The sequence below is a fragment of the Diabrotica undecimpunctata genome, chromosome 1, assembly GCF_040954645.1.
Source record: "Diabrotica undecimpunctata isolate CICGRU chromosome 1, icDiaUnde3, whole genome shotgun sequence".
Classification (NCBI taxonomy): Eukaryota; Metazoa; Arthropoda; class Insecta; order Coleoptera; family Chrysomelidae; genus Diabrotica; species Diabrotica undecimpunctata.
In genome coordinates, this window is record NC_092803.1 from 113411831 (window position 1) to 113427014 (window position 15184).

Genomic DNA, 15184 nt, shown 5'->3' on the forward strand with positions numbered 1-15184 from the left:
TACTCTTTCAAAAATTTGAGAAAAATCAGGGATATTGGTGGTCAATCAATGGAACGTTGGAATGGAATGATTTTTATTTTAGATTTTTTACTGCGCTTTAAGGCTAAATAAAAATACTTTAAAAAATGTGAGTATTTTATTATTCCATATATGAACCTGATATTAAATATTATAAGTTTCAGAATCTTTTTAAGAATCTGATGCTTAGTTTAAATTTCGATTAGCACCATTAACTACTCGCGCATGCTCAATTTACCGAGTAAGTATTATATTTGAAAAGTGGGAAGTCTCTACAAATTTGTATTTATATTATGATGAGTAATGAAACAATCAAAACTGAATGATTAAATACTAATACATTTAATTTTAATTACTCATGCATCTTATCTATATTACTTAATAGTTATAAAAATTCTAAAAATTAAATTAAATTTGACTACATATTTTCTTTTCAAACGTGAATTCAAAAAAATAAAAATAATATATATATATATATATATATATATATATATATATATATATATATATATATATATATATATATCAATAGAAACTTTATTTCTTGAATTTGTCGGTCTGGTATAAATAAAACTATTTAAATTTTGCTTAAACGTTTCGAAAAATTTGTCATTTTCAATAAGCACTTTAGTAAACTTTAAACATTACATTTTACAATTAAATTTCATGTTTACACTTTTTTAAAGAAGAAAAATAGATATAAAAATGAAAAACAAAAAATGAAAGCGAGGAAACTATATTTTTTGACCAATAAGCCTATTTTTTAAGATATCAAATAGAAATAAAGTACATCACAATTAAAGTCATATAAATAAAAGACAAAAAAATAATACACATCATCATCTTTGGCTTGGCAATCCTTTTTACCATGGTCTAATTTTTAATATCCCTAAAACATAAAATAATATAAAAATAAAATAACAAAATTATGCATATAAAATTTAATGCTATACCTACTTATAAACACAAAAATATACAAGAGCAAAATAAAATATCTGATTACAAAATTGGATCAAAGACACTAAATGACACAATCATACAAAATTGATATAGTGTTGGATTACACTACATTATTATTTATAAAGTTTGTAACATTTTGGGTAGATATGGAAATAGTTTTTGGAAATTAAAATTAATATAATTATTGCTCCAGAAAATGAGTACCTATATTATATAAGATTAAAGAGATCACAAGAAACAATATAGTAATTTAGAATTAAAACAAGAAACTGCAGAAAACCAAAAATGCTAAGGAATGAGTTAAAGTATATAACTCTTAGAAGACACAAATTTATTATTAATTAATTACAAGAAATGTTGTATTCATCAGATACATACATAAGATACAAATATTACAATATGATTCAGTTTATTCTTCTAATTCCTGAAAATAAATAATAGTTAAATCAAGAAAATTGGAAAAAATAAAGAAAGTCATAGAATGAGTTTAGGTATAAAGTTCTCGGAAGACACAAAATGAAGTACATAAATTCTTGGAAGATACAAAATGTAAAATAAAATAATGTCAAAAACAATATAAACATAATATAACAATACTTACTATATAAGTTCATTCTTTTAAGGTCTGATTTATAGCAAATCATCTAACTTTCTAAAACTAATATTGTCTTATATATATTGCAGCACTAGATATTATGATTGATTTATTGGATACCACCACTGGTTTATCCAACAAATCATCCTGCAGCTCCGATTTTCCATTTTTTCTAAAGCAATAAGCTTTAAAATGGCCAGGAGTATAAGCTACCACTCCTCTCAAGCTAAAAATATCAAAATTGCTTTAGTGAAATATGTGATATTAAATAGTTGTTTATTAATTGATTAGTTGTTTGCTTAGACATTTTGGTTGTCATTGGATATTTTTGTTTTTATTGTGGAATAGGATAAAACACAGTGGCAAAATTGGAACTGCTTTATTTGACCATTAAAAATTTTCAGTTCCAAAGACATGTTCAAAATAAACACAGTTTTTTAGGTTGTTAATTTTTTTCAATTTTTTATACACAGTTTCTAAAACTACAAAGCACCTTTGAATTGTGAAATTAAATGGCCCATAAAGAAGTTCGAATTTTAAAATAAGTATTGCTAAATTCCATTATACAATAGTTACAAAATTTAAATATTACAAAAATATATTAGAAAACACATTATTCATTACCTGAATTGATAATTATTAGCTACAAATGTGGATGCCTTTTCGAAGTCTTCTAAACTGCAGGAAATTAAATTCTTCCTCAACTCTAACTCCACATAATGTGATGGTATATACCCTGTTAATCCCACAAACTTAATGACAATTATGCAAGAAGATTGAAAAAATGTGGCCATTTCTTGTAGATGATTTCTTAAGAAGCATAGCCAAGTTTGCCTAATTTTTGTGGATCTGTGACACATATTGTTAGTATATTGGTGGAATAAATATCACAATTCACACAAAGATATGTCAGGCCCACTAGGACAATCTTGAAAACATGTACTCCAAATTGAGGCTGCTGAATCATACAAATTTAATTGATGGGGAAAAAACTGGCATTTGTTGTCATATGCAGTAGATACTTTTTTGTTCGTAAAGATGGATGTTAGTAATATTGCCCTTTCTTTATAGATTGGGTCCATCATTAAAGCTTTCATGAATTTCAAAATAAATATCACTGTTTTCGATTTACTCATTTCATAGAAAGCATAATAAGCTGGATCAACTGCCACTGTTGCCAGAATTTAAAAGATTGAATCAAAAGGGCATGTATTTTGGATGTATTAGTGGATGTCTTTTATCAGCACTGCTCTCAGATTGTTGCCATTCTTAATAGTATTAATTTTTCTCAAATTTATATTTGCTTTTACATTATTAATAATAAAAGAAATGCTAGGATGGTTTTTAAAATAGAAGCCACTTTTTTTTCTTTTAGTGCCTTGTCTATAATTTTCATCTATAGGCTTGTCATAATCAGTATCCTCTGGCAATTTATTTTGCCAATTATCATTACTTGGATCTTTGTTCAAGATTTCAGTTTTTATTTTATTTTGGAACTCATTTAACAAATGATTATTTAAAATAACTGATCCCGCTTAATAAACTTGAAAATCAATTTTAAAAAATTTTTCAACTCTTATTAGATGTTTATAATTTGATAAAACTCGATTTTATTTGTCATTGAAATATGCTTCTATATGACTAGTTGTTGTATGTCCTTGTTTACCTGGTACCACAGAGGGAATTCTACTGCAACTGATTTAAAAAAGTTGTCTATGAATTTTTATTGTAAAATCCATTGGCCTCCGCACCTTTCTCATCTATTTCTACAGCTGATTTTTGGATGCTGTTTATCCATGATTTACTGGCAGTGCTCATTTCATAGTTCAAAAACGTGACATCGTTTATTTTAACGTCTTGTGACTCGCTCAATGATGTGTCAGTACCATGGTCAGTACTAGTAAAAGAGTGATCACTGATCATTTACTCTAATCCATGCCTAATCTCGTTAACACTCTTCCCGTTCCGTAAAATTGAGTTACTGTATTGATTTAAACATACCGAACATAGCATTTTTAATATTATTTTAAAATCCATTAATGTCTGTGCATTGATTAACAAGGATATGCAGAGCACACCAAATTGTCTTATTTTTTGTTTTGTACTGCTTTCATAGAGAACCAGTTGACGATCATTTTGATGAAATGGCTAACATCTAATCTAACGTAAGTTGCAAGTGCTAGATGCATTCTCATTGTTGTATCGCCAGATGCGTTCAAAAAAAGTATTTTGATGTATGTTTTGTTATTTTGCTCATTAAAGGCCAACGAGATTGCATTGATTAAAGCTCTAGAATAATCGCAGGTTACTTCATCTGGCTTTGGAGCTCCATCTAATCCAATTTTTTAACCCAACTTGAGCAATATCATAGTCTGGTCATCAGTTAGTTAATTTATCTTTCTTTATGTCTCGAATAAAGTTATTGTATTTATGGCTGCATCTCAGGTTTTCAATCAATTGGATAACATTATTTTTGTCCTCTTTTTCAATGTTATGTCTCTTATCTCTAAACTCATTGACATATTTACAAATTACAGGTGTGGAAGGCATGTTTGGAGGTACACGATGAGTATGCAATGTTTGCAGTTCACTTTTCAGCCAATTATTCAGTCCAAGAGCAGCAGCTTCTTGACCAATTCTTACGCGCTTGGCCTTTCTGGTAGGTCTTCTTACATCTTCATGGTTTACATGAAATACTGTGTCCCTGCATATAACATGTAAGATTGCACGAAAATTATTCGGTTTAGAATCTAAAAATCCATAGAATGGATTACATTTTTTGTTCTTGCATGTACCTCTTATTATTAAATGATGAGCAGCATTTTCATCGTTGTAAACCTTAGCGTTTTAAAATAAAAATGCACACCGAGACTCACTAATTTTATAGAATTCTTCAGCTATGTAGTCTGTCCATGTCCACCGTTGTAAAATACAACAATCATCCCTTATAATTTATTGCGTCACCTTCAGAAATCTTGTGGTATAATTGTTTGGATAAACTTACCTCGAAATCATCCAAGTTTGGAAATTCCCAATCTCCATTGTCGGCATTTTCATCATCAGTTACGGAGCATAGGGTTGAGCAGTGAGTTGAGGATTCAGATGTTCAGGGTGCAATTCTGCATCCCACACGTTGCGGCGATTTTCTTTGCAGTGCCTATAGACATCTCTTGCATTCCATCTTTCTTCGAAATTTTGCCTAATTTCGTCCCAAATAGGCTGAATAGGCTAAGAGGATTTCGATCTTTTGGTCTCGCGTATGGCAGTGGTTTCCCAACATTGCTTGCAGTTGCACATATATTCATCTAGCCGGCCACTGCGTTTAATTAAAGTCTTCTTATATTGCATAAATTGCACAAAATGCTGTTTTTTATCCAATGGCGCACTGCACATCACACTAAAATTTAATAAATAAACAATAAAATCACACTAAATTTAAATTAAATAATGTTCTTCCCGTCTCATTTAATAATAAATGTAACATTTAAAATTACTGAGAAAATAAAGAGAACAAACACAATACACAACTTCAAGCAAGTAATCACTGTAATCAGATTATGTACTATGCAAGTAACATGAATTTTACAGTATGTACAAAGAATATAGACTCTATATTCTTTGGTATGTAGAAAGAATTACAGCGCAGGTACATTCCAAAATGATAAAGGAAAAGGAGAATTACAAAGGAATGGTCAGAATCAGATGGTCTTAAAATTAACATTTGGTTTGGTCAACATCTGTTGCAATCTGGCAACTGGTGGTTTGAGGATTGCCAAGTCTATCAGATAATCTATCAAAGGGAAATTTCCAAAAAACATTTCTAATAATCAACTGCAATTAATCTTGAAAGAAACAAATATTTATTCGTTCTTGTTTTATGTAAATTAAACAATTGCAGAATTCATTATATAATATCAAAATGTACTTTTAAAAGGCTTTCTCTCTTTATATTTGAAGCATAATATTATACATTATAACAACATGCCAACACTGCCAAAATGAAAATTTTTGTTCCATGTTTGACATTTGCGACTAAATGACTAAATCAGGTTCATAGTATTTATATATTTCTTTATGTACTATGATCAGCTTGTACCATCGATAAAGAATATGGCTTGTACTTTCGTTAAACTCAACCTTTTTATGTGCTCGCCACATTTTTTTTTGTGGAAAAAAATTAGGGTTAAAGTATAGAGAACGTTCCGGATAAGTTAGCTACAAATGAAGGAAATTTTTGTATTTGGCTGTGTTGCCATGTCGTTTTAATAAATCGCGAAAGAGCTTGCGATTATAATTTCACATGGAAAACATAAAATGATAAAATAACTAGAAAAATAATATAATACAGATACTAAAGTTAGAAAGTGAATAACAAGTTCAATTCTGCTCTAATGATTTAAATATATATTTTTGCTTTGTTATTATCTTGCAATTTGGCAACTAATAGTGTTTTGTAGGTTTTAACATGATACCAAAGAATATAGACGCTTAATGATACTATGAATAACAAGATAGGATCTTCCCGTAGCACAAAATCGGTCGTGTTCGCGCATGCCGTCATTGGAGAGCAGAATTTGAATTCTTGTTAAAGTTAAATGGGATTTTTATGCATTCTGTGATGAAATTATTCGATTAGCAAAATAATAATATTAAATAAAGGTTTAATAATTGCAATAATCGTACACAAAAGGATATCTGCAAAGTATTTATTAAAGATTATTTATTGACACATACAAAAAACTGACATTACAAACGTGCAGATCTCCAATTACGTCACGACTTATGCGCAATATCTTATCTTCTTAATCATCATGGGTTAAGATTGTTATTAGCTAACTGAACAAATGTTAGCGTCGAAAGACCAGCTAATGTAATACTAATGCCAAATTTATCCGCTAATCTACCAAATGGAAATTACAATTTTTTTCTAATAACTAACTGCAATGAATATCGAAAGAAACAAATATTCATTCGTTCGTGTTTTATGTAATAAAAAAAAATAAAAAATATCAGATTCCATAAAATAATATAATAAAAATGTACTGTTTCAAAGCATATTTGAGGCATAAAACACATAATATACACAATAAGGACATAGTAATACCAGAGAACAACCGAACGGTTATTCTATGGTAATACCACCGCAAACATAAATTTGTAATTTACTGAAGTTTCTTTTGTAGCTAACTTAAGCAAGAAACCCATTATGAACACAGACCACTGATCTGATTTGTGACTATGAACGCCCGGCTCGGCACAGGACAGGCCGGCACGTCCAAAAACCCATTTGTAACGGCCTTGCCATAGATAAATAATATAATAATAGAAAATCATTTGCCATGGAGAGCTCGTCGGAAGAAGAGGTTATAGTAAGTGCAATTTGTGCTGAGATTGAAAAGGACGAAAATGCAAAATTACGACGGAAACATCGGTTTTGGGTGCACGAAATATTTAAAAAAAGAAGAGAATATGGCGTTTCATCATCTTTTCTCGGATTTGTTAAAAGATGATGCAACATTTTTCAAATATTTTCGAATGTCTCAAACCAAATTTTATTAGTTGCTTAACATGCTACCGTTTTCGAAGAAATATACTCCATTTAGAGAACCTGTCAGCTGGGAGGAACGCCTTGCACTGACGCTGAAGTAAATATAGTGAACAAATAAAAAAACTTTTTTATTATTTATTGTGTGGACGAAACATAAACTTAAACAATATTTATTTACGCCCAAGTTTTTTATATAAAATGTTTGTAATATATCGTTCCAAGGCTCATCCCTGTTATGAACCTGATCTGATCCAGATTCACTAGGTGAATTGGAGGGCTATTGGGTGTTGAAAGAACTTAAAGGTGGTGGATATTCGTTGCTACAGACGGTATATGGTTGCTGATAATGATAATGTGGAGGTATCGCAGAATGTGTAATATGTGAGGCACTTGAGGCAGGTCTGTTGGACGAACACGAAGGTGTTGATGTTTCATTTTGTAAATTGTAGTTTCTTAACTCATATTTAGTAACAAGACTTGAAAATATTCCTTTTATTTCTATCTGCAGTGGTAAGGAAAATGTTCTGACCGTTTGTTCCATTGCTTTAAAAAAGAACATAACGCATCACTATTTTCAATTGCAGTGCTTTCTGTTTTGTTTTTACTTGCCTATAGATAATATTGCAGAATTTGTGCGACTGGATGAGGAGAGTGTAATGGCACAGCAACATTCTTTACTGCAGAATCTTTAGGTTTCTAGCTTGCTACGGTAGTTGCTTAATGTGCAGTGTTATCATCTGTGATTATGTTAAAATCTATAGGTTCGCTGTGTTTTTCTTGATTGTCAACTTCAGCATCAGTAAAGGAGGCATTGCTATTTTCGGGGTCACGTGTCAAATTAGAAATTTGATTTCTTTCTGCAATAAGCGGAATTATAAATGACATGACTGTTTCGAATTTCCATGGCCGGATTTGTTTAGCCGCTTGTCCACTTGTAGTTCTCCGTTTTCGGTATGCTTTTCTGAAGCTCGATGTCTCGAAGGGATATCCATTTCCTCCTACAGTCATCAGCTGCAAAAAAAAAAGATTGCTTACACCCAACGCTTTTATAAACTATTATGGTGATATTATACAAGTTTTGTGTATGTAGAAAGGGTATTGCAACAGTACTTATTAATAAAATTAAAGTTCTTTTTTTGTTTTAGATTTATTGGTCACGTTAACTCATATTCACCACATTATCATTTAGCTACAGACTTGGATATACAACAGGTCGTACCATTGTTTATGAAACTTTAGAGAACTTACAAACTGTTGTTTTACCTAATCTAAGCAAAGAGCACTGGGAAAAGATTGAACGCGATTTTCATGAAATGTGGAATTACCCAAATTGTTGCGGAGCATTAGATGGTCAGCATGTGGTCATAGAGAAACCTCCAAGAAGTGGGTCACTCTTGGAGGCATTAGTGAATGCAACATATCGATTTGTCACGGTTGATGTAGGGGCCTATGGTAGGAACAGTGATGGTGGGATATTCAATTCGTCATCTCTTGGAAAAAAATTATATGCTAATGAATTACATTTTCCTCCTAGTAAGTCTTTGCCGAATACTAATACAGTATAACCATTCGTTATTGTAGCGGATGCGGCGTTTCCTTTAAAAGATAATATTATGAGACCTTACCCTTCAAACGAAATTGCCAATAATGAAGCATATAAAGTGTAGACTACAGACACTCTTGTGCACGAAGAGTAGTTGAACATGCGTTTGGATTGCTTACCAAAAAGTTTAAATGGTATTCTACAAAATACAACATACTTCCTAGAAATATTGATAAAATCATATTAACAACAGTAGGGCCGCACAATTTTTTGAGAAACGATAAATGTTCCTGGCAACCAGAAGACTAGAGAAAGAAGACTTTTGTATTCTTCGTGACCTTCTTCATATTGGCGGGCGAACACCCTTTTTAGTAGAAGCTTTCACTGACTATTTTGTGTCTCCAAATGGAAGTGTACCTTGGCAACTTGAACGTGTATATATTGGAAGACGATAATGTATTTTTATTAATAAAATATATATATGAGAAATGTTTGTGTTGTTTTAACTTTATTTTAGAAATGCATGATGTCATCTATGAAATATTTTAAAATCTATCGTAAAATAAAAGTTTTTAAAAGACATAAACTACACAATTTTAACGAATATGCATCATGTTAAAAAAAAAACGAATTGATGGTTAAAAAAGATAATGTACGTACCTGTCCATTGCTCAAATTTTTCGGAAATTTGTACCCATACATTGTCCTTTTTCTTATTAACATGTTAACTTGAGTCCGACGCATCATACAAAAATGAGTATTCTCTCTGACACTCTCAATCATCTCTCAATTAAAAGTTCTTCCATATTTCAAAATACACAACGCGATTTCAATTAGAAAATCAAGAAAAGGCGGCTGCACAATTGACCGGAAACGGGAACGAGAACGGAAACTGAAAGCATCAACAGATTCACAATTAAGGGTAAACAAGGTGTTTTGTGCTACGAATAGTTTAATGTTTTGTGTCACTGTCACTTGTGCTGTTAATTATTTTTTTCTCAAAATAAATTTTGTGGAACAATCTTTGTCTAATTTGATTAAAAGAGGATGTCTGGTAACTCTGAAAATATAGATTTATTTAATGAGGACCAGCTTTTAATATTTTCGTTTTTTATGATCTTGCAACAATTTTACGCAATATGTGTGCAAACAGAAAGAAGGTTTGTCAGCATAAAGATAAAAAGCATATCATTCAAATATTTATAGACAAGAGGATTAGGTTATAAAATGGTCACTCACAATGTAAACAAATTTTTATTTGGCATTTGACAGTATTTTAAATACTGCATTATTGTGTGATTGTGAGAGTATAGTCAACTCGCGTCCGTTAACGTATCTTTCGGACGACCCTACTGAGTTAATTGCGTTAACCCCAAGTATGTTTTTAAAGGAACAAGTCAGTTACGAGTTGCTGGAATGTGATTTGCTAGAGCAGAATTCTCTTACACGCAAAATACGGCGTTTACAAGAGTTAATAAATCATTTGCGAAAAATATTTCGTGCTGAATATCTGGCTCAACTCAAAGCAGGAACGAAGAAGCAGAAGGTATCTAAAGTGTCTATCGGGGATGTCGTTTTAGTCGGCAATGCCAACATCAAGCGTCTTCAGTGGCCTTTAGGAAAAGTTATTGAACTTATACCTGGTAGGGATGACCAGGTAAGGTTGGTTCGTCTTGCGACTGCACAAAGGCAACTTCTGAGACCATTACAAAGGCTTTACCCGGTGGAGGTCGTCGATACAGTTACTACTGGCGAGAATGTCCAAGGTAATACTCTACCCTGTGGCAGTCAGACGGTCAGAGAGGTTACCTCAAGAGAAAATTGGTCGACTCCAGTTTGAGGAAGAACCATGTGAAAAAAGTGCGGGGTGATAAAAAGCAGAGCACTCGACTTAAATGAAAGATATACGCGTTGTGGCCGGGTGGTCAAAACTCCTTTACGATTTAAGTGATATTTTCATGACATTTTCGTAACATCTTTTTGAGAAATTATGTCAAATTTCTCAAGGTGGGAGAATGTCGAGTAAATACTTAACGTTTATTTTAAAAATCCCATAATCAGCGTATCGTCTTTCGGGCTGATGAAGGCAATTAAAATTTAATGACTGTTTCGTCTGAGAATGTAGGAGTATCGAATATCATATTATAAGAATATATACAATTATTGCGTAGATAGAGTTAGTTGAGTCGAATTTGTACCACCGAAAGAAACTGAATTATATAAAACTTTAAATCACATTTGCGTATTTTAATACAAAAGTAATTTTTTGTAATAGAAATTTAATTTTGTATTTTTTCGAACCAGGAGCCTCTTGCGAAAATTAATCGTAGGACATTCCTAACGTAATAACATTGGTTTATTGGAGCGTTTGAAGACCGAAATTACAAAGAAAAGGACTCATTTCTTGATACATCGAGATAATGCACCGTATCATAAGTCGATGAAAACGGTGGTAAAAATACACGAATTGAGCTTTGAATTCCTTCTGCACACTCCGCATGGTCCAGATCTGGTCCCCAGCGACTACCAACTTTTCCCGATCTAAAAAAAATGCTTAGTGGCAAAAGATATGGCTTCGATAAGGAAGTAATCACCGAAACTGAAGTCTATCTTGAAGCCAAGGGCGGCATCGAAAAATTAAAAAAGAGTTGGAATGATTGTATCGTCGCTAAAGATTATTTTGATAAATAAAGAATCATTTTTGAAAAAAAGTTGTTTTACTAGTTCTATTTCACATTCAGTTAGAGTTTATTTCGAATTTTAACAAGCACTTTTGCCTATTTGTCATTGCTTGTATTACAGGAGGTGGTAAAATCATTGCAATATCCTTTTTAAGCACCAACGCTATATCCGGAACACCAGGCATAAGAAATCTCTCATCAGGTTTTGTACTTACCTGAAAATAGATACCTCAAAATCATTTTCACCCACACGACGAAGAACTTTACCTGCATAATAAGCTACATGTTTTTTTTGGCAAATTTAACTAGCATATATTCATCAGAAATTGGTTGTCGATGAAGTTCTTCTATTTCAAAATACCATTATCATCTCCGAAAAAGTCTTCTCCACCATTAGAGTCTTGCAAATCCATTTGCTCATCTACTTCTCATCATCAGAATCACTGTCAAGCAGTCGCTTTTTTACTTGTTGTTTCCTAAGAGTTAGTCAGTCAGTCAGTCTCCTGACAAACGAAAACCAGAAATTCCTCTACTGATTTTAAGACGACTTAATCCAGTAATCCAGACTTGTAAGTATTTCTTTTCGAATACCTTCAGAATTTTTCTATTTGGAAAAACGAAAACTGGTACGATTCATTAATTGCGAATTTCTAGTACCATTCATAGGCATCCGTTTTGGGTAGGTCAACAGTTATTTGAACGCATACTTAACTTTTTTTTGTCTTTAATTTTTAAGCATTTGTGATACTAGATTATTAAATTTTTAGGTATTCTAGTACTAAAAGGTACTGTTACTCTTACTTTAAGTCTGTAGGATATACCATTTTCTAGAAAAATCGATTTGAAAATTTTTCGTTTATTCGTCATAAAAGTTAAATTAATAGGTATCTTAATCAATTTTATAAATTACCTTTTGTTTTAATAAATGCTGCACACAATTCGTAAAAAAACTTTGGGAAAAGATGCAAAAAATCAATTTGAAATAAAATTTTAGTTAAAAAAGTGTTTATTACGATGGAATAAAACTACCAGTTACACAAAAGAACAAGTATCAAAGATAGTAACAAAAAATGCTTAATGTGATGAGCGTTAGTCTCTTTTATATATTCTCAAATACAATAATCGCAAGGATTCAAATCCCGCGACCTTGCTGGCCAAGCAACTGGACCGCCTCTTCCAATCCAGTGGCTGTCGTAGTTATTATCAAGAAATTCTCGTAAATTCCTGATAAAGTTGGCCGAACAGCCGTCATGTAGAAACCATAAGTTTTGCTGAATATTTAAAGGCACATCATTTAAAAAATCACGTAAAACATTTTGCAGAAAATGTAAATAATGAGCACCATTTAAACGAGTAATGAAAATGAGAAAAAATGTATCTGAAAAATCTTGATTTTAATTTTTCTGATTTTGTAACCATATAGCGACTTCTTCACGAGCAGGAAAATTTCCTTGTAGAAGTGCTTGTTTCTTTGTTAAATGAAAAGGATATATATTTTTGTTGTGTACGATATTTCCTGCGTAAGATTTTGAAATTGTGGGATACATGGCAGATATTCTACGAAAGCTAATTTCGAAATTTTCCTCAACTTTCATTAATAAATCATCTTCATGTGCTGCTGTTATATCATCAGGTCGCTATGTTTCATAATTTTTTTGGAAACATTGAACTTGTTTCTCTTAATCGGGAAATTTTTCAACGTATCTACGTTACTGCTCGAGCGTTATGCACTAAACTAAATGCATATCAGAGTATTCCTCATTAGTAAAAACAATTTTTCTTGAATTAAAATTGTTGTGTATGAACGTCACAAATTAAAATCTAAAAGAGAAACTTCACGAACTGACAACAATTTAACAATGAAAAACGTAGTTTACACTTTTGTTGAAATTTCAAAGTCAAGTAATGCAAAAAATATGATTTTAACCTTCAATGATGAAAAAACGAAAAATTTTCAAATCGATTATTCTAGATAACGGTGCATTCTACCGACTTAAAATGCGAGTACCTTTTACTACTAGAATACCTAAAAATATTCCAGTATCACAAATGCTGAAAAGGAAAAAACAAAAAATTTATGCCTTAAAATAACCATTGACCTACCCAAAACGGACGCCTATGACCGGTACTATAAATTAGCAATTAACGGAATCGATTCAACTCTGGTGGATAAATAATCGTACCGGTTTTCATTTTTCTAAATAGAAGCCGTCTGGAGGTATTAAACAAAAACTAATTGCAAGCAGCCATTTTCAAAGAGATAGTTCTTCAGACTAGGTGAATTGGTTCAATTGTCTTAAAATTATCTGAGGAATCTCCGGTCTTCGTTTGTCAGGAGAGTTTCTGGACACCCTGTATGTCTATTAGCGCTTACTACTGAGGACTTTGTTCTAGCTAGTTCCCTCTGATTTCTATCGGAGTTATCATTTGTATTTGCTCTAGCCTCTTCCCTCTGCACATATTGGATAGGACTTGACTTTTTTTTGATCGATTGTGAGAGATATAAAAGCAAATTTTTTTTAATACGTTTGAATGAATATTTTACAACGTGCATAAAATTTCTATAAAACTGCGTATCCGAAAAAATTTAAACTGTCAAAATGATGTCAAAGTCTCAGTTTTCCGTTTTAATATTGAAATTTGGTCACCTGTTTTCGTAGCAGATACAATACCGTTAACAAGACCCCATACAAAATATAAAATAATCCCATAATGATTAGATGTCGAATGGACATTGGCTCTGAAGCCAACAATCCTGAATCATAAACACATTTAGGTACCAATGTAATAATTGTATATACAAATTGACATTTTTCTGTTTCCTTAGCATAAAGTAAACTCATGTTGTCCTCCATTGAGATGTGCAAATCTGCTTTAAACCCTTTATGCTTTCTCGTTTGGGTGGTCATATTATTTTTAAAAACTCTTGTACAAAACTGAGACAAGAATGTATCGATATTTATAATTTGTCAAGTTTTAAAATGTCCTGCAGAAAGACCGTTGTATTCTGCTGCCATTAAAACTGCTTTCGTGCATTTCCAAATCGAGCATAGTATATGGTTATGAAATGCTTTCTATTGCTTAACCGTATTTACTTCCGGTGATGACAATTCTTCAAACTTTCGAGTAAAATCTTTTGTCGAAAATGTAACTTTGGTACAAGTTAATATTGACGCTCCTTATTTTTAAAACTATTGAGAATCTGCATATTTATAAGTTCAGTTTAGGAAAAAAATAAATGATGAAATAGAAAATGGTAATACATAAAGAATATTTAAATAAAACGTAATAATATAACCTTATTTATTATCTTAAAAGTAATAAAGTAAAAAGTAAAAACGTTAAAAATGGCAACACATAATGCTTATCTTAAATTCTGGCTAACCTGGCCTGAATATTTCGTAACTTATTAACTATCGCTTCTGTATTAGGTTTGCTGTATAAATTAGACAGTAATGCAACAACGGTGTCCTGAGATAAGGATGTGTATTTTCTCCTAAAAAATATAAATTTATGTCAGTTTATTGATATAATAAGATAAAAAAAAGCAGTTAAAATAAATAGTACCGAAATTATAGAAACAGCCGGGAAATCGTTGGCGCAACTTGCATTGATCATCTTTGGCTTATTTGCCAACGTAAAGTCAAAGTTTCGATCTTGACTTTAGGTTATGGACGTTATGGTTAATCTCTTTTTCATTATGGTTATATCAGTAATATCGCTTATGACAGACAGGTATCTCAACAGTGATCCAATAATCAGGGGACAAAAGGATCTTCCTTCTCTTCTTTAGATTTCATCTTTTGTTGACAGTCGCTCTAATATCGAATTTATCTTGC

At 31.6% G+C, this 15184-nt stretch overlaps 1 protein-coding gene and 1 long non-coding RNA gene across 2 annotated transcripts in view; both read right to left on the bottom strand.

Annotated features, from left to right (window-relative positions):
- Positions 1-594: 594 nt before the first annotated feature.
- On the bottom strand, positions 595-5286 carry LOC140452734 (uncharacterized). The gene is made up of 3 exons (XR_011952225.1): positions 2198-5286; positions 1580-1799; positions 595-907 (listed from the first exon to the last, which is right to left on the bottom strand). It is a non-coding gene; the product is annotated as an uncharacterized lncRNA (long non-coding RNA).
- Positions 5287-14631: 9345 nt separating this feature from the next.
- The window catches only part of Nup154 (nuclear pore complex protein Nup154), a 54484-nt gene continuing 53931 nt past the window's right edge, over positions 14632-15184 (bottom strand). The window contains exon 16 of the mRNA XM_072547067.1: positions 14632-14841. Within this exon, the coding sequence (XP_072403168.1) occupies positions 14715-14841 (127 nt within the window). The 3' untranslated portion in view covers positions 14632-14714. The remainder of the gene's footprint in view (positions 14842-15184) is intronic.